Genomic DNA, 19,853 nt, shown 5'->3' on the forward strand with positions numbered 1-19,853 from the left:
TCTGTATGCATGTATCATTTTTGTATTTTGAAGTTGTAAGTACTGGCTCTATACTTGGATTTAAAATGTTTGCTTCTGGGGTAACACCCAAGAAGTAATTAGCCAGCACATCTTGGAGGGACTATTCAAATTGAGTGGCCCATCAAAAGAACATTTAACTGACAGTGGACCATGGGAGATGCCCAACTACACTTAATAAAATTTCCTGCTGTGACTAGGCGAAAGGCATGGGCATGTGACTTGTCCATGTGACTCCAAACTCAATCTTGTTGCTGTCCACAGTAAGAACAATGGAATGCCCTCCACATAGCAAAAGCTATAAAAGGCCCTGGAAATACCTCCATTTTGTCTTCAATCCTGCTTCTTATCTCTGGAGGAACTTTGCTACAAACTGAAGCTCTGAACAAAGGACTGAATGACCCTTCCAAGCTGTGGATGTACTCCAGAGACTTGACTTAAGCCAGCAGTTTATTCCACCACTGCTACAAACCTGAACCAAGAAATTTGCCATTACTGTATGTAATTGGTTCCTTTAACCAATTTTAACTCTCACCTTTCTTTTTATAAATAAACCTTTAGATTTTAGATACGAAAGGATTGGCATCAGCGTGATTTTTGGGTAAGATTTAAGTTTTATATATTGACCTGGGTGTGTGGCTAGTCTTTTGGGGTCAGGAGAACTTATTATTTGATGTAAAGAACCACTCATCTCTGAATCCAATGTTTTTGGTTGTGATATAAGAACTGGAATGCCTGAGGAAACTGCCTTTATGTTAGCCAGAGTGGTGAAACAGGAGTTTAATTTTGTGGCTGGTTCGGTATATTTTATAAAAGATTACCCACCAGTTATGGGTTGTGTTTGCCCTATTTCTCAGCAGTTCATCCTGAATTTGGCATTCAGTTGTGACCCACTAAGGCATGGTTACAACAGGTCATCACAACTCTGTCATCTTTAGGAGCCACAGATGGTAACTCGTTTGTATGTGTATATGCTTACTTTAACCTGTAAATAACTTTTTTTCATAGTTAATAAAGCTTTAGTTTATTACAGGATTGGCTACAAGCATTGTCTTTGGTGTGAAATCTGAGATACGGATTGAGCTGAGGCATGTGGCTGGTCCGTTTGGATTGAAAATAACCTGAACATTTTGTCATTTTTGGTATAGGTGACCAATTGTCACTAAGTCCAGCTTGCTTGGGTGGCAAGGTAGATGGACAGTCTAAGGGGACTGTCTGTGACTCCATGATAAGACTATTATAGTGATCCAGGAGTTCACATTTGTTGCTGGTGAAACCTAATTATAGAACACACCACCAGTTTGGGGTATCTGCCCTGTTTTTGACAGTCTGTCCTGAGGAAGGCACTCTCAGTTGTGAGCCACTCCAGAGAGCGTGACTGTTAAAGTGCAGTTATTGACAACACTGTCGTAAAAATGGTAACTTGGGAATGCATGTTTATTCTCTCCCAGACTTCCATGTAATGTTTGCTCAGTTTTCCAAGTCAGATTTACAGTTTTTCTAATGCCAACACTGCAAACTTAACCTGGGGCAGGTTCTACAAATAAAGCTATGTGCTTTCTGCTTTGTACATAATCACTCACAGTTATCTACTTAGAGCTGCATAATATACATCTATACAACTAAATAACATTCTAAAGGAGCTTTTTTAGTAAGGAGTATTCCTATACTCTGCATTTGAATTCTTAAGCCTGGCAGAAAAATGAGTGATGGCCAGCTATATAAACCCCTGTTCAAGCCACTTCCAGACGGGCCAGGAAATTCCACTAAGTCTATCACACAGTCTATTGTGGGGAAAAGTTTGCCCCCTGGAAAATGTACAGGGCTCAGAGAGCATTTCTGCTGCGATCTGTAGAGGCCCTATGCCTCCACAGTGGTCATGTACCTATCTGATCTCTCTGGGTAAATTAGAATGACTTGGTTATTAGCTTGCCTACAGAAGTTCTGAGCTTAAGTAAGAACTTACGTAGTGCATAGGCCTTGAGCTGGCCCTCTTCATGGGATAAACTGCATCAGATGCAATTACTTGTATTCACATACAAATATTTGCTAGTCTTCATCTAAAAAGTTCAGTCAGTTAGTGGAAACAAAACCATATGTGCAATCATACGTTGTGAATAAAACAATTCTGACCAAAATGTTTGGGTTTTTTTCTTTCAAACTATTTAGCAAAGAATTACATCCAATGAATCCTTTAGCAGAAATGTGGCTTAGGTCGCATGTAACTTGTAAGTAGAAGAAAGGCTAATTTTGCAATGAATGTTAGTGAATGAACAAATCCTGCAGTGTTCTCACTAGTCTCATTATATCTGGTGATTATTCTTAAAGCCCTAGCTCATGTAGTCATGTGAACTGATGAGAATCTGAGCTTACTCTTTTTTCTCTTTTTTTTTTCTTAGCTGTCATGGTCTTCATACATTTATAGCCTATAAAGCCAGAAGAGGCCATTGTGATTATCTAATTTGACCTCCTGTGTAAACACAGGGCATAGAACTTCCCTGAATTAACTTCTGTTTGAACTACAGCATATCTTTTTGTAGAAAAACATCCAATCTTGATTTCAAGTGAAGGAGAATCCACCACAACCTTTAGTAAATCATTCCAATGGTTAATTACTTTCACAGTTAAAAATGTGGGGCATATTTCTAATCTGAATTTCATAGAATAAAAGAGATTTGTCTAGTTTCAACTTCCATCCATTGGATCTTTTTATATCTTTGTCAACTAGCTTGAAGAGCCCTCTATTAAATTTCTGTTCCCCATTTAGGTACTTATATATTATGATCAAGCCCCTCCCTCCAACTTTCTCTTTGTTAAAATAAACAGATTGAGCTCCTGGACTCTATCACTTTAAGGTATGTTTTCCATTCCTCTAATTATTCTTGTGGTTCTTCTCTGAATCCTCTCCAATTAGTCAACATCCTTTTTGAACTGTAGGCACCAGAACTGCACACAGTATTCCACTAGCAGTTGCACTAGTGACTAATGAAGAGGTAAAATAATCTCTCTTTCATTCTCAAGAGTCACCGGCTTATACATTCAAGCATTAGCCTTTTGGGATTCAAAATCAGACTGTGAGCTCATGTTCACCTGATTATCCAGGTCATTGATAAACATGTTCAATAGCATAGGGCCAAGAATCAATCCCTGAGGGACCCCACAGAAAAGTTTAAAAATATAAACAGTATGTACCCTACAGGTTCAAAAACCAGAAGGCAAATAAAAAGATCCCAATACATTTTCTTACTCCCAATTCATGAGATTATCTGATTCATGAGTTTTGAAAAATTGGGCTTGGCCGTACTGATATTATTCACAACAAATGATTTAAGTTTTTTGTTGCAGCTTTTTATCCCATTATTGATCAGATTTTCAGCACATGTAAATGGACATAGCTTCATCAGTCAATAGTTACTTATACCACCTGAGGATCTCTCTCTGTGTATCCAACAGGTGGACTGGGTACACAGAACTGCAACTGTCACTAGTTACTTCTTTGCACAAAGATAATTTAAATCACATTGGATCCATAGTGCTACTCATTTTAAAATGGATTAGTATCTACTAGGTACATAGGAATGGGAATTACCAACTGGATCAGAGACAAGTTCCATGTAGTCCAAAATCATCTCTCTGTCAGTGGTCAGTACCACATGCTTCGGAGAAAGGTATAAGAACCCCACAGTAGGCAGATGTAGAATAATCTGCCCCCTGCATAAGCTTCTTCCTGGTTGATAATAGTTAGTTTGCTTTAAGCCTTTGAGGATACGCTTTAATATCCCTTCCAAACTATTTGTTGTCATTTAATCATAATGATAGATTAATTTTGCCACCCTTTGATTTAAAAAAAAAAAAACCTGACAAATTTGTGCAGAGAAGATCTCAGATTTCTCAGCCCCCTCTTTACAACAGTCTGCCAAACTGCCTCCACATGTCTTCTGTGCTTGCTTGCATAGATCTCAAGCGCTTAAGGCACAAACAGCAATTCATTAACTGTCAGGAAATGCCTCACCCCATTAGTCACTACTGCTTCAATGCAAATAAATTAAGGACAGGTGAACAGTTCTGTTGAGCTATGTGGAATGATGTGAATGACTGATTATTTTACTGCTTTCTGAGAGTCACTGTTATGCAGTCCACACTCTAATTATAGGCTTAATTCAATAAGATGTACCCTAAACTTCCATTAGTCAATTGGCCCATCCTGCTCCAGCTGGTGTCCTTGATAAAGGAACTCATGGAAGAACTCAATGGGAACTGTGGGTACTCAGTAGTATCTTCACAATTAGGCCCTATGTAAATGAAGAATGTAATGTATATGTAGTTTATTTTGTAGGAAGGAGTTCAATAAGCTAAATAGTAACAGGTGACATATCACTGAAAGAACTCAAATCCTGTTTGATCTGGATGTATAATATAGTCTTTATTATAACTGTCATTCTTATCAGTAGGAAGTTGGCCAAGATTTCCACTGTTAATTAACAAAATTATATCTAACTGACAAATTTCTACTGATACGCATCAGTGAAACAGATTTTCTTGTTTTCAGTCATGACTGCCATCAGAACTTCTCAACTGCAAGGATTCACTCAAGAGGAACTAATGAGATGATCAGGGCCTAAGAGGATTCAAAAGAGTATTTATCTATTTATTTTATATTACTTGTATTATGGTAGTGCCTAGAGGTTCCAGCCGAGATCAGGACCCTATGGTGCTGGGCATTGTACAGTTGCATAGTTAGAAAAAGCCCTTACTCCACAGAATTTATTATCTAAATAGATAGGATAGATAAAGAGAAGGGAAAACAGATGCATAGAAGTTTGCCCAAGATCAAAGAAAATGAGGGCAAGAGATGGCAATTTGAACTAGGGCTGTTCAAGCGATTAAAAAAATTAATCGTGATTAATTGCATGTGAGTAATCACACCGTTTATAATAGAATACCATTTATTTAAATATTTTGGATGTTTTCTAAATTTTAAAATATATTTAAATTATAACACATTACAAGGTGTACAGTGTTCACTTTATATTTATTTCTAATTACAAATATTTGCAGTGTAAAAAACAATAGTATTTTTCAGTTCACCTAATACAAGTACTGTAATGCAATCTCTTTATCATGAAAGTTAAACTTACAAATGTACAATCATGTAAAAAAAACTGCATTCAAAAATAAAACAATGTAAAATGTTGAGCCTACAAGTCCACTCAGTCCTATTTCTTGTTCAGCCAATCGCTCAGACAAACAAGTTTGTTTACATTTGCAGGAGATAATGCTGCCTGCTTCTTGTTGACAATGTCACATGAAAGCGAGAGGAGGCATTCACATGGCACTGGTGTAGCCGGCATTGCAAGATATGCACATGCCAGATGGGCTAAATATTCATAAGTCCATTCATGCTTCAATCACCATTCTAGAGGACATGCGTTCATGCCGACAATGGGTTCTGCTCGATAATGATCCAAAGCAGAGTGGACCAACACAAGTTCATTTTCATCGTCTGAGTCAGATGCCACCAACAGAAGGTTGATTGTCATTTTGGTGATTCGGCTTCTGTAGTTTCTGCATCAGAGTGTTGCTCTTTTAACACTTCTGTAAGCATGTTCCAAAGGTCATCCCTCTCCAATTTTGGAAGGCACTTAAGATTCCTAAACCTTGAGAAGCTGTAGCTATCTTTAGAAATCTCACATTGGTACCTTCTTTGCATTTTGTCAAACCTGCAGCAAAACTGTTCTTAAAACAAACAACTTGTGCTGAGTCTTCTATAACATGAAATATATGGCAGTATGTGGGTAAAACAGAGCCAGAGACATACAGTTGTCCCCCAAGGAGTTCAGTCACAAATTTTATTAACACATTTTTTTAACAAGCATCATCAGCATGGAAGCATGTCCTCTGGAATGGTGGTTGAAGCATGAAGAGGCATACAAATGTTTAGCATACCTGGCAGGTAAATACTTTGCAATTCTGGCTACAAAAGTCCCATGCGAACATGTGTTCTCACTTTCTGGTGACGTAAATAAGAAGTGGGCAGCATTATCTCCTGTAAATTTAAACAAACTTGTTTGTCTTAGCGATTGGCTGAACAAGGAGTAGGACTGAGCGGACTTGTAGTCTCTAAAGTTTTGTACTGTTTTGTTTTTTAGTGCAGTTATGTAATAAAAAAAACTACATTTGTAAATTTCACTTTCACGATAAAGAGAATGTACTAAAGTACTTGTATGAGGGGAATTGAAAAATATTATTTCTTTTGTTCATCATTTTACAGTGCAAATATTTGTAATAAAAATAATATAAAGTGAGCACTGTACACTTTGTATTCTGTGTTGTAATTGAAGTCAATATATTTGAAAATGTAGAAAAACATCCGAAAAGATTTAATAAATTTCAATTGACATTCTATTGTTTAACAGTGAAGAAGGGCCCCTTTCATTTAATCTACTTAGTTTGCATTTTATTCTCCGGTATCTTCTAGTTGCATTTTCTTTGCTTTGAATATTTTGCTTCTCACTTATAATAAGCCTTGTGAAAGTGACATTTGTTTTTTATTATTATTTGTGTTAGCATATCTCAGAGAAGATTTTTAATACTTGGAAGAGGTACTTTATTGGTCTTTTTTTCCAGTAAATGCCTTATACCTGTCTGATCCACTCTACCTTTCTTTTCCAGTAAATGCCTTATACCTCTCTGATTCACTATACCATTCTTTAATACATTCCTCTAGCAAATGGAAAAAGGAGAATTGTGTCCCTTGTGTGATAAGCGATTTATTACATACTCTGTATTCAAATGTTCCCTGGTAGTTACCTTCAGAGTAGCTATTACATGGTGTGACCTTTAATTCCATGTCAAAGTGAAATGTTCACTTTTGTTTGTTTGTGGATTTAAAACTACAGTCAGATCTTGTCTTTCAAATTGTAACCATCTTATGAATTTGAATTAATAAAATAGGTTATATTCCATCTATTGCTACTAAGCATAGGATTCTTCCTACATGGCAGAGCAAAATAAAAGTGATTTTAGAAATCCTTCCCCTCTTTCTTCTGTTGCTGTTGTAACAATTATTCACCTAACAGATGAGATTTGTTCCGAAATACTTCCTCTATTGAGTCAGACAATGCTTTTATCATACACTGCATGTGAAAAAGTACATAGATTAGCAAACAAATATTTTGAAAACCATTTGACTTGCACCAATTCCATGATTATAAACAGCAGTGTAAAAAGTATTCCATTTGCAGTGTGCACAGAAGAAATTTTAAGTATGAAGCAGCTCCCCTACTCCCTTCAATTATAATGATTTTTTTCTGATAGAATTCATCCTTCGGGCATATGTATGGAAGAAACAAATCAAAAACTGACTCATTTTGTACTCTAATCAGGGTTATTAAAACTTGTTGGAAAGCCAACAGTGATTTGGATATGTTGAACTGCAGAAAAAAAGGAACTTATATTCTGTTTCCCAGATCATCTTGCTACATTACACTTAAGAAAATAAAGTAAGGATTTCAGTTTTAAGATGTACATACTTTGCTGAATTTAGCTAGTACTATCAGAAAAGAGAATGTTGCTCAAAATATGTTGTGGTATAATAGGAGCTGACTTAATATAATGAGTTTATTTAACCAAGAAGTCAATTCATAGAATGTAAAAAAAGAAGAGATTTGGGTGGAAAGGGGGAGCTGGAAAAATGATGGGGATAGTAACTGGCTCCCTGTCACTCAGCAGGTGAATGTGACACTAAAGTTGACAGCATTACATACAGTAAATTACATTCACATCCATGAATGGCTCATTGAGCAATTTTGGCATTTTTATTTTTCAGGACACATACAACCATATAGCTGCTGTTCCAAATATAGAAAATATAATGTAAACAAGTAGTTAAATGTTCTTGCAGACTATTTAATAACTTCTGTACATGTAGGGTTATCAAGGAGTTCAAAGAACAATCAGCATTGCCACTCAATCATATGGCTAGTCTGAAGAATTCTCTTGTGAGTTTTATATGGATTATTACAAGTGGGACTTCTTTCGCAAATACCTAGACTGTTTATTGTTCATGCACAATCTTCTCTTTATTAGAGAGGTGGAGGAGCAAGCATGCAATGTTGGAAGACCATATGCAAGACCCTGTGTATTCCATAGTAACACAATTTGTGGGGCAAGTACCCTGCATTCTCTGCAGACTGGAGATTATGAAGCAGCTACAGTCAACTGATACAATTTTGAGGGATTTTCTTGTATTAAATATGAAATGAAACTATGTATTTAGTCCAGTGTCCCATCTGAGTTCCTCAGATATTGCATTGTCTCAAATGCTCTTTAATTTTCAAGTTGCATAATTTTATATTGAAAATTCACAACTGGATCTTAAGGGGAAACTGGAGGAGGTGGCAATTGGATACTAGAGTGGACATTTGGGGCTCTTTCATCTGCATAGATATAGGAGGCATTTAGGGTCTGAGATGTTCATTAGCCAGATACGAAAGTGATATGCCCTTCATTTAATTCTTGATATTTCAAGTTAACAACCCATTGAGATGAACGTGGCCATTTGCACCTCAGCTATCGTTAAGATATGTTTGGATAGCCAGGCAGACAGGCAGCATTTATCAGTTGGTACTTCAGCTAGAAGATTTTCTTCACAATCATGAGGGAATAACACTATTCCTGTTTTTAGGGAAGGGTTCTGACACCCATAACTTTTTCAGAACTTCCTCCATTTTGAACTCTGTGTGTGTGTGGTTCTGTAAAACCAAAACATCTGTGTGTACCTGCCAGGATTTATCCCTTGGAAATCCCTTAGAATAGACCTTGTAGGGTTCACTTAGTATGCCCTCTGCAAACTGATCTCTGTCTGAACTCAGCAGAACTAATAATCAAATACATTCTAAAGGGCCCTATTGGGCCTATAAAATTGGTCTGTTCTAATATAAGTGGGGAAAGAGACAAACTTGAAAATAATTTAATGGACTTTGATTCTGGTACATGATCTTGATGGGGGCATTTGAGAGCTACCCTAATAGGAATATTTACTACTACTAAAATATGCCTCTGTATGTGTACCAGTGTCTGTGCAGGTGTGTTGTATGTTTTGCACATTGATATTCTTTCAAGTTACAGGTCAGAGGCTTAGTGATTCACTCTCTGTTAGTGAAACATAACATTTAGAAGCAGCAATTAAATTCATTCTGATGGAATTTGTTCCGATTAGATTGTTAAAATGTAATCTAGCTTTTCATAATCACTCCATTAATGTGTGACACAGTTCCATTTCCAAAATTACTGGAATAGGCTACAGAATAGCAATCACTTTCATTAGAGTGCATGTTTTCCCAAACTTGAATTCTTGCCCACTTATCAGATAGCATTCTCTCTGGTCCAAGAAGATCTGAACAAAATATAAACATTCCATTTTGATTAGATTTCAAAGCAGTTACTAGACACAATATAAAAATGGTCTCTTATCATTGAGCAGAATAATATATCAAAGTTGTGTTTCTTCCCTGGCGTCTTGCCCAACAGTATTGCAGAAGCTATTTTTTCGGCTGGTTGCAGTATTTGGAACATATGCCAATGGATCGGGTCGGATCAAGTAACTGTAAAAAGAAAAAAAAGCAGTTATAAAAGCTTGATGTAAATTAGGATAAAATGCATTTGCATGCTTCCCTAGCATGTTATTGCACAGGTAGCAGTACAGCTTAAAGCAATCTCTTGCACTTGAAAGTCTTACTAAACTGGAAACTTCAGTCTTGTTTCTCATTACTTCATAGAACTGAGATCACATAGCATATTTGTAATTACCTTTATATGTTTCTTCCACATTCTGTACTGTAGTTTGGAAACTTGTATGTTTTCATAAAGTGATGGAGAAAAATGTTACTATCACTGAAGTTAATGTAACCTTCCTACAATGTTACTTATTGAGTATCATTAAGACCTGATTATATCCCTATAAATTTGGGTCACACAGTAAAATTCTCGTTTCATTAATTAAACATACCAGGAAGTGACTTTGACTTAAACTTGAGGTCAAAGCACAGAGGGATTTTAATCAGGAATTAAACTTCATCCAGTGAATACACTTGAAGAGGGATGCACAATTTTAGATTTATCATTCCATTAAGGCATATTAATACTAGATTTGCAGGAGATCAAAGGATTCAAATCCATTGTGAGCAAGAGGAAGGTTCAAAATGTGAAATTAATAGGATAAGAAACTGGATCACCAGTTCACAATCAAGATCAGTGGTATCCAAAAAGTAGCATTTATCTATTTGTTGGCTTTTGAGTGGTCTATTGTATGTAAAGTGAGTTTGTGGTCTCGTAGCGGACAAAAGAAACACCACAATTAAACACCATGCTAAATTATTAGCAACCTCAGTAGGAACCAAGGATTAAGGGACTGATATCAGCTAAATCCATGGAGAGATTCGAAATGACTTCACTGGCAGATAGACTGGAACTTAGTTGTTGGCTGAACTGCTTTCTCTGCAGGGATGAGGTACAATGAGGCAATGCAGAAAATGTATGTTATCACAGATCACCCTATATCTGTTTGTTTGGTAAATAACCACAGGTGATCAGTCTTCAGGGCTGTCAATCAGTACCTTTCATGAGTCTATAGTCATATGGACAAGCAAATAGATTACATTAATCTCTACTGTTTCTAATTCAGCCTAAACACAACATGCTAAATCCCTTCAAGTGAATAAAGATTTGGACCCAAACTTTATATGACTGATGTGATTACAGTTGTAATGTGTGTTTCAAATTAAACAAGACTCCAGTTTTAATACTGGAAGAATAATTTGCATATTAAATAAATGTATGAAGGCAAAAATGTTACATTTGTCCCCCTGTAATGTACCCACTGATGCAATTATGAAGGTTTTTGTTCATGTTATTAACTATTCACAGAAAGAATACATTAAACAAAAATGTTTTTTATAGTTTCTCTAAAAGGAAATTAACTTAGACTTGCATTTGTGACTTCTGCAGCTACTTTAACAACATAAACAATGATTTTAGCATACCTTTGTCCATGATATACTTGTAGTCTGAAGTGCCTGACACTGTAGACAATTATTTTTTGACCAAAATTAGGCTCCTAAATATTTAGGTACCTGATTCTTCAAAAGTGAAGAGCTCTTGTCAGCTCCCATTGAGTTCCATTTATACTAAGGTTTATATCATTCAAATTCTTCTATTAGGGTGGTGAGGGCTGTATCTGAGTATCCAAAAGTACATTAAGTGTGTGGCATATGCTGTTTGTTTGTTCTTTCCCTCTTCCTATGGGGATACTGCTTGGAGACTTTTATTTTTATTATATTCTATCTACACTATGCTATATGTTAGCAAAGCCAAGCTCAAAGAAGTGCACATTACTCGGCGTGAAATCCGTAAAATTTGTGGTGTTTGTTTCTACAGTCCGGTAGAATCAGTTTCCAGGAAAGCTGTCTCTTACAGAGGTAAGTTTCATCCTACAAATGGATGGTGCCAGAGGAGTTAGCTGGTAACTATAGTCCTTGTCTCAGAGCCTGATTTTCCCTATGAGCAGTAGCCTGCATTTGAGTAGATGTGCCAACATGTTTTGTCCTAATTTTTTTTGAGGCCGGATGGCTTCATTTCCGGGTAGGTAGCAGTGCTGGCCTATTTAGCCTATCTGAGCTTTAGGGATTCAGCTTCAGGCATGGCATCTTTTTCTGTATCTCAGATGGTGTGTCATGTTGTATATGTTTAGAAAGTAAGTGATAGAGAGATTATATTTAAAAAAAAAAATCAATGTTATGGCCAAAATAAAAAGCCTGTTAGTCAAATTTATAGTTTTGTTGAGATGTTAGCAAATAGTAGGTGTGTGCATTAAAGTTATTACATTTTACCTGAATATCTCTTCAGACACCTGTAGTTACGTGTGTAGTGACTCATGGCCACATACAGATGCAACAGTCGTCAGTGGAAATTGAAGAGCACTCTGGCCCTTATCCAGCAAAGCACATGCTTAACTTTAAAGATGTGAGTAGTCCCATTAAAGTAAAGGACATAGTGGGGCTGGAGTGCTTTGTCTCCAGCTGGATCAAACCCCAGCATCACAAGGTTGAATTCTCAAGAGTTCCATCCAGGCTGGAAAAGCTTATGCATTTCTCTTAGCATGACAATGTTCGTGCTTTTGGTTCTCTCCAAAATGAGGAAGTACAGACACAGGCAACAATTAAGTAGCCTGAACCTGTTTGAATGTCAAAATTGTTGACGTGAGTTTGGGGAAAAGGTCCACTTTCATTCTTATAACACTTTTCACATAATCATTTAGCTATGTGTTTGGTTCTTGTCAGTTTGTGGCACAATAACATGTCTCTCTTAACTAAGCAATTTGTGAGAAGGTGAAGACAGGAGTGGATTGTAGAAACAAAAAAATGTTATTTAAATTTAGATAGAGATATTTTAAAGCTTTTTTATTATTCTGAAAAGTGTCAAAATGGGCAGGTGCTGGAATGCTGAAATTTTTGATAACCAAGTAAAAATAAAAGTATTTGAAGAGATTCCTAAAAGACTTAGGATCATGTAACTGGTATCTTAATGTATTTAATAGTCACTTCTTCCTTTTAGGGCCTATGCCATAAGCCCATTTACTTCAGTGGGCTTTGGATCATGCCCTAAAATCATTAAAGAAAATGATCTTTGAAATAATTTACTGTCTTTGAATGTCTTCGAAAGCTTGACTTCACAATGCTTTTTATTGATGCTCGATGACTAACAAATCATGAGCAAGAAACAAGAGTGAGAATGTAATATAGTATGAAGGTATCTGAGAGCTGTGATTTTTCTTAATTTAATTTTATCTGACACTTCAATTTAGAGGGGAGGAAGAGGGTTATTTAAAGAAGAAAAAACTTAAAAATAATCTTGTGTAAATTAATGGATGATTTCATGTATAGTTTTTTTGGATGTGCATGGAAATGATTCCTCATGAGAGGAAAATAAAAGCAATAAAGTGCAAAAGATAAAAAAATGAATTCTAGCATGAAAGTGAAAATCAGACACTTTGTGGATCTTATGATTTATGTCATCAACTTACACAACATCATTCAGCTCTAGTCTTGTATCTGGAGAAGGATTGATTAGGATGTAAGAGACGGTGTTTTGATGATCATTCATTTCATCTAGAGGACAAAAAATATACAGGATTTATTAGATTATTTACAAGGAAATGGTAAGAATTATAGCTTTTGCTAAATCAACCTTAACAAATTATGTTCTGTCCATATAGCTGTCAAAAGGGAACTATCAGGCTTGTTTCACAAAATGACCGCATATATAAGTGCAGCAGCTTTTTTAACTGGAAAATCTACTTTCAAATTGCTTTTATTGGAAATATTTGACGGAAACTCATTTTTCCTAAGAAATTATCAAAATAAAGTACCAATATCTATTTGAGAAGAACTGCAGCAGAATACACGGAAGACTGTTACAGTTAGTGACCTCTACTACCACAGAAGTAGCCAAGCTATTTGTATGTCCATTATTGTAGCAATTTCAATTTTTAAGAGCAACACAGAAATATTATCATACCACCCAAACACCCACAACCATGGGATATCACAATCAAACCTGGAAGATTAATCCCCTTACTGCTAACAAATGTAATTCTCTATCATCAATTGCTTTGGAAATGCTTTTATTTAATTTATCGCTTGTTAGTAAGCTGAATGGGAAAGTCCTTTGAGGGAACATCTATATATAATATCTTCCTCTTGCCAACATGTAATTGGCTGTATTATCACGTCACATTGGACAACTGAAACATTTTCTATATTTACATATAAATATACACCACACTTTGAAGGATCCCAAAGTACAAATGATTTCTATATTGCATGACTGAATTGCAGCCTCCACTGGCATGCATGCTGGCTACCAACCAGAATTTTGAACAACAGTGTGGGAAGGAATACTCCCCCCCCCCCAATAGATATTGCAGTTAATGCTCACACTTTCAAAAACAAACAAAAAAAAAAGTGTCATGAGCTCCTTAGCATCCATGTAGAATAAAGGACTTTTAAGGTCTCAAAAGACCCACATAGAATGAAATACATAGCACAGGATGAATGGCTACATGGAGTCTACTAGGATTTGAGCCTGAAATTCTAGATAATTGGTGCTGAGTCGAATAATTCAAGTCCCATTTAGCCTTCAGTAGTCAAGTGGACTTCAATGCAAGACCCCCTAGTTATGCTTCTCATGCCCCTAAGGATTAGACTTCTAATGCTAAGTCACTGAGGACCTCTATCCAGACAAACAGTTAAGTATGTGCCTAAATCCCACTAACTTCAAGGAGACTTGAAGGTGTGACTAAGTGTTTTGCTGAATCCAGAGTCTAACTGATTTGCAGCACTGTGTACAAATGAATGCTTGTCAAGAATTAGGACTGGTAGATAGTTTGGGAACAAAGTCAAGCCTTCAAGGACTGTCTCAAATAAGAAATAAACACCTTCTTTAATAATGGCAAGATCAAACTTGAGTAAAACAGATGTGTGCTTTGCTTAGGGCATTAATCCATTGGCTACCAGGGAGGTGCAAAGGCTGGGAGTTACATTCAACTCTCCCCACACCTGAATAGTGGTGGAAGCTAGAAATGTGGTCGTCTAACTTCAATTGATAAAATTATGCTTGCCCCTCACAATCAAAGATATGGCCACAGTGCTCCACACACATTACTTTGATGTGGAAACTGAGGCGCTAGGATGCCACAGTGGTGAATACTGTATAAACATTTACTATGATCCCACTTAAATAGTTCCACCAAGTTGAAAAAATACAATATTTTCTAATGGAATCATAAAGACAGGAAATCTCTCTGGAATTGGTAAAACATTTCAGACCAGTGGAACTTGTTAAGGACACTCAGTGTTCCTAGAGCTGACAACTAAAGATATAGCACACACAAAGATACACCATACATCAACTGCTGCTGATTAGGAACACTGCAGCCAATCTTCTAGGTGGAACAGGCATATGACAACTTCTCGCACCATCATTCAGAGAACTGGGTTAGCTCTCCATTACTTGATACAATTCAAGGTCCTGACTAGGGCCAATGTACAAATTAGAAGTTACAGAACCAGCTGAAAATAACTTCCACTTCATTTGCCTCCCAAGTCCTGAGAGCAGGATTCTGTTTCTTCAGAGCTTTAACACTTAAATCAATGACTTAGGTTCCATATAGCAAATTCAGGTGCCTGAACACCACTGTTTGTAACTGCAGAATATCTTACCATCTCTTAAGATTATTTTGATTTGAAATGTATTTATTCTCATTGTAAATGTTGGTAAAAACATTCTTTAGCTGGTTTCAGATCTGAAACTTTTTCATATTAAAGTAGGATAAATGAACTTAGCCGGAGATGAGAAATATCTGGATGAGAAATATTGTTTCTCTGAATGTGAAACGTTAGAATGCAGACAGTTGTACAAGCTGACTGCTGGCTGTGGAAATGACCAGCGTTTTAAATGATTTCCCCTCTATTTTCTACATTTGCCACTCTCAAGACAGTTCTTTATACAACATAATTTTCTGTTTAATGAAAGTGTCTTTCTTGTAGCATATGCATATGTTACTTGACAGGAAGCAGGGACATATGCTGCCAATTAGTTAAAAAATAGTTGGCTTGATTGGTGAATGCTAATATAAGTAGGAGTCAGGTTTTTTTGCTCATTATTTTTTAGTCATTTCTTATAATACCCCGTCACAAATGATGACTGACAGTGGAGCTTGGAACATGTTCTATCCAAAAAGCCCATCCCCCCCACCCCCAATGTCACACACTGCCCTCTGGTATCTGTTAGATCGCTGTCTCTAGTTTTGTTTGATTTTAGTACCTATCCAAAATAGTATTCCAAATGAAACAAGTTTGTATTTACAAGATACGTAGATAAGGAATGTTTGCTCTGTGCTGAGTTCACTCTTGTTTGTTTTAAGGGGAAAATTTCACATTCTGAAAGAATACATGTACTTTTATGAAATGATAATTATCAGAGACACCCTGGTTCTGGGTAGGTTTTATATTCAGATTCCCAAAGTCGCTGCTAATGTAATATATATAGTACTCTGTGAGTTGGTGGATTCTCATATGTGTCACTAAATGTGGTGGAAAGAAAAGGAGGACTTGTGGCACCTTAGAGACTAACAAATTTATTTGAGCATAAGCTTTAATGAGCTACAGCTCACTTCATCGGATGTGGTGGGTAGACCAGCATGATTTCTCTGTGGGTTATCCACACACAGTTTTTATACCACTATAATTCTATATATTTGGAAAACAATATAATTAGTGATACAAACTCCTAGTGTGAATGCAGTTACTAGTATAAAGATGCTGGTGCTTGTATCAGTTGAAATTTAGAGTCTTAATTATCTATACTGTTATTGGAGGATTTGCAGTGTTGTTGTAGCCATGTTGGTCCCAGGGTATGAGAGAGGAATGGTGGGTGAGGTAATAGCTTTTATAAGACTAACTTCTTGTTGGTGAGAGAGTGAGAAGTTGAAGATGATATCTGTGTAAGTTTGTCTCTTTCACCAACAGAAGTTGGTCCAATAAAATACATTACCTCACCCACCTTGTGTCTCTAATATGGGAGGATGTTGTTTGAGTCCTACTTGTAGATCCTTGTTCCCTGGATTAATAGAAAATGAATGCTTAAAGAGGCAGGAGTCTTGGCTTCCTCAGGCTGTTTGAATGAACAGGGCTACAAAAGGGTTCCTATCCATTTCTTAGTGGGCAGCAAAAGTCTTGTTAGAGGGATAATTCTGGGGTGTGGTGGGGAGAGAGAAAGGATGGATCTTCAGGACTTAAAGGCCGAGAACTTTATGTGGAATTGGAGTGATGAAGCAACAAGTATAGTAAGATTTGGCATCTCAGTTTTGCAGATGGATAAATACATAGAACAGTAATGTTTTGTGCAGCATGAGACCATTAATGGGGTTGCCAAAAGAGAGGTTCTCTTTATAACAAAATACAGACATTTGTCTGAAAAAATATTGTAATGGAAATTTCTAAATTAGAAATGGCTCAAATAGATGTAATTAGCTGAAGAGGAGTGTGCTTACCTATCAAACCTTTTCCATTCTGTAGTTTCACATATTGTCTTCCTCAATTTGAATATTGAAATGAACATTAATGTTGGCTTTCAACTGCGATTTTAAAGAAAACAAAATTTCAGAAAAAGAAAATAAAAAAAGTAAAGGCAAGTATCCACCATATGCAGAATTTTCCTTTGGCTTGCATAAGAATATGAGTCAAGATTATAGCAATATAATTTTCTGCTTTAACTCCCTGTCATGGATGAAAAGTTGGTGGGTTCTTCCTTTCTTTTTTAAATTCTCAGAAAATATATTTGAGCCTGATTCTTCCCTCAGATAAACTTGTGTGACTCCAATTAAGTCAATGGAAAGTGTGGATAATTATCCAGGGATCAAACTGGGGATATTTATTATTTGTATTACAGCAGCAGCGAAAGACTCAAGCTAAAACTGTGGCCCCATTGGGCTAGGTGCTGTATAAACACATAGTATGAGACAGCCCTTGCCCCAAAGAATTTACAATCTAATTAGATAAGACCAAGAGAGTCAGAGAAAGGAATTATTATTCACATGTTATAGATAGTGAACTGAGGCATGAAATTAAGTGAGAGAGAGGTGTACAGTAACTAACAGCTGTGGAAGATCTAGTCTGTAGTTCTGTGACAGTCTCCAGCTAGCCTGCAGATTATCTCACTTACTTATCTTCAAGGGTAGTTATGCTTTTTGTTTTTCTCCTATGTTATCAGTATAATCCCTATCAGTTTCTTCCATTTTTGCTCATACTCTTCCTTCTTTTAGGATACTTCCTGACACATTTTGTGGTTAATATTTGTTAAAATATCCATAACATCAGTTTTTACATTTTGTGGTTAAGATTACCAACATATGTATAACAGCAGCTGAAGGTTACTGCTGGGTAAAAGTCCACTCTTTAAGATAGCTTTTTCTTAATTGAAGAGCATTATGAAAGTCTTGCTTAGAATCTTTCTGGGCCTATTTTAAGCTTCAACATTAGTTCCCAGACCCCCTTCATTCCTGCATGCATCTTCTGATACTGTTAATGAGTGACCTTTGTTCACGAACACTAGACACTGTGTAACAGAGTCAACACCCGCTTATGGCAGCCCTGCAAGCAGTCCCCTACCAAAGTTCCCCTTTTCAGGGCTTTCTCAATCAAAATTTCAAAACAACAATTCTCTCATTCAGCAACATCCATCCTTGGGTCTGAATTTATTAAAATAAAGTCATTCCCAAAATAAAGTGCTCAAATCCTCATCAAGCCCCTAGTCCCAGTCTGTCCCGCTGGAGACCTCCCAGGCCCTCCCTGCCTAAAACCTTTTCCATAAAACCTACTCCAGGTTCCCTCTGGAGCCTACTCACTCCCCACAGCCATTGCTTACCTTGGGAAACCTCTGTTGCAATAGCACTCTACTCTGGTGTGTGTAGGTAGTCAGTTCCCTCAGCTTCCTGAAATCTCACTCTACTTTGGTATGTGTAGGTAGGTAGTTCCCTCAGCTTCCTGCTGCTCTTTATAGGGGAATCAGCTTCTCTGTACAAAGCTGGTTCTACTAATTAAATCCCACACCACATCCCAGATGTGGAAGGCAGGGCTAAATGGATGGGACTGTCCAGCTCCAGGCCTCTGATTCTTAAAGGGGCAGGGCCCTCCATTTAATTTTATTTATTGACAAGAATTAAATCAACTACTCACTTTCAAAGGATTGTTTTTTTTTTAAATGATAAGGAATCTGTTGAAGTTTCCCCTACTAGAAAGAAATCTAACTAGCAAACAAGTGCCAAATCATGCCACCCAGGGGGAAAATCTGAGGAAGGGTTGTGGGGATTGCACAGGGTACACTGGGCCTTAAATTGGGTTCCAGAGCTACCTTGTGCCTGGATTCTGCCCAGAACTGAGAGATTTTAGCTCTTGCATTCCAGAGGGACCATATGAGTTACAGGCTGACAATGAATGCTGAGAAGAGAAGTGGCTTATATGACCTCTCCTACCCAAGAACAGAGTGAGCTTATGGGGGAACAGGTTGTGGATCTAAATTACCTTTGAGAAGGATCCATGTAGAGAGGCAGCTGGAGAGAAAATGGACTCATGAAAAGGGGAGGTTTTTGTTTTTGGTTACGGTGTTTTTTTTTTTAACTGCTGGTGGATCAGATGAGAGAGTGGAACCCCATGAGCAAGCAGAGGACAAACCCTGGACAAGGAGGTAGAGAAGGGCTTAGATAATGGAACCAGGCTCTCACTTCCTTTTCTCAAGGCCCAAGGCTGGGTTTTCCAGCAGCGAGTGGGAAGAAGTGCCTCTCCTTTCTTCTGGATTGAAGGTCCAAAAACATACATATCATTGGGAGAAAGAGGGGGTGATGAAGTGGTCTGGACTCTGACTGGACTCTTGGTTTTGTTTTGAACTTTCATTATGACAGAAGATGAGATGTTTTGGTTTAGTGGAAGGACTAAACCATTTATAGTGAGGGCAAAAATGAGGCAGAGGCCCCATTTGCACAAAGCAAGGTAAGATCTCCATTATAGGGATGAAATCTTGGAAAGGTTCTCTTTGTGAAGTTTCCTCCCAGGGCCTCTGTTGGGTGCCAGGGTTTATTTTGGGAACATACTAGAAGCCAAGAGCCATCTGTACAAAGACCCTGTGCTTCCACAGCAACTGTGCAGTCTATTGAACCTCACGCTGGCTCTAGTAACTCCTTCCATCCATTGCTGCCCCTGGAAACTCTAATTACTGACTTT

At 37.2% G+C, this 19,853-nt stretch overlaps 1 protein-coding gene across 5 annotated transcripts in view; it reads right to left on the bottom strand.

The window, feature by feature from the left end:
* Positions 1-7,619: 7,619 nt before the first annotated feature.
* KCNT2 (potassium sodium-activated channel subfamily T member 2) overlaps positions 7,620-19,853 on the bottom strand; it is a 286,784-nt gene continuing 274,550 nt past the window's right edge. For 3 of the 5 annotated variants that reach the window (XM_084637878.1, XM_084637876.1, XM_084637877.1), the window contains 2 exons: positions 13,100-13,184; positions 7,620-9,623 (listed from right to left, as the gene is read on the bottom strand). In XM_084637878.1, coding sequence (XP_084494004.1) covers positions 9,512-9,623; positions 13,100-13,184 — 197 coding nt within the window. In that variant the 3' untranslated portion in view covers positions 7,620-9,511. The remainder of the gene's footprint in view (positions 9,624-13,099; positions 13,185-19,853) is intronic. The other 2 variants (XM_084637879.1, XM_084637880.1) reach the window with 1 other exon arrangement.

This window comes from Lepidochelys olivacea (genome assembly GCF_965140295.1).
Source record: "Lepidochelys olivacea isolate rLepOli2 genome assembly, chromosome: 8".
Lineage (NCBI taxonomy): Eukaryota > Metazoa > Chordata > Testudines > Cheloniidae > Lepidochelys > Lepidochelys olivacea.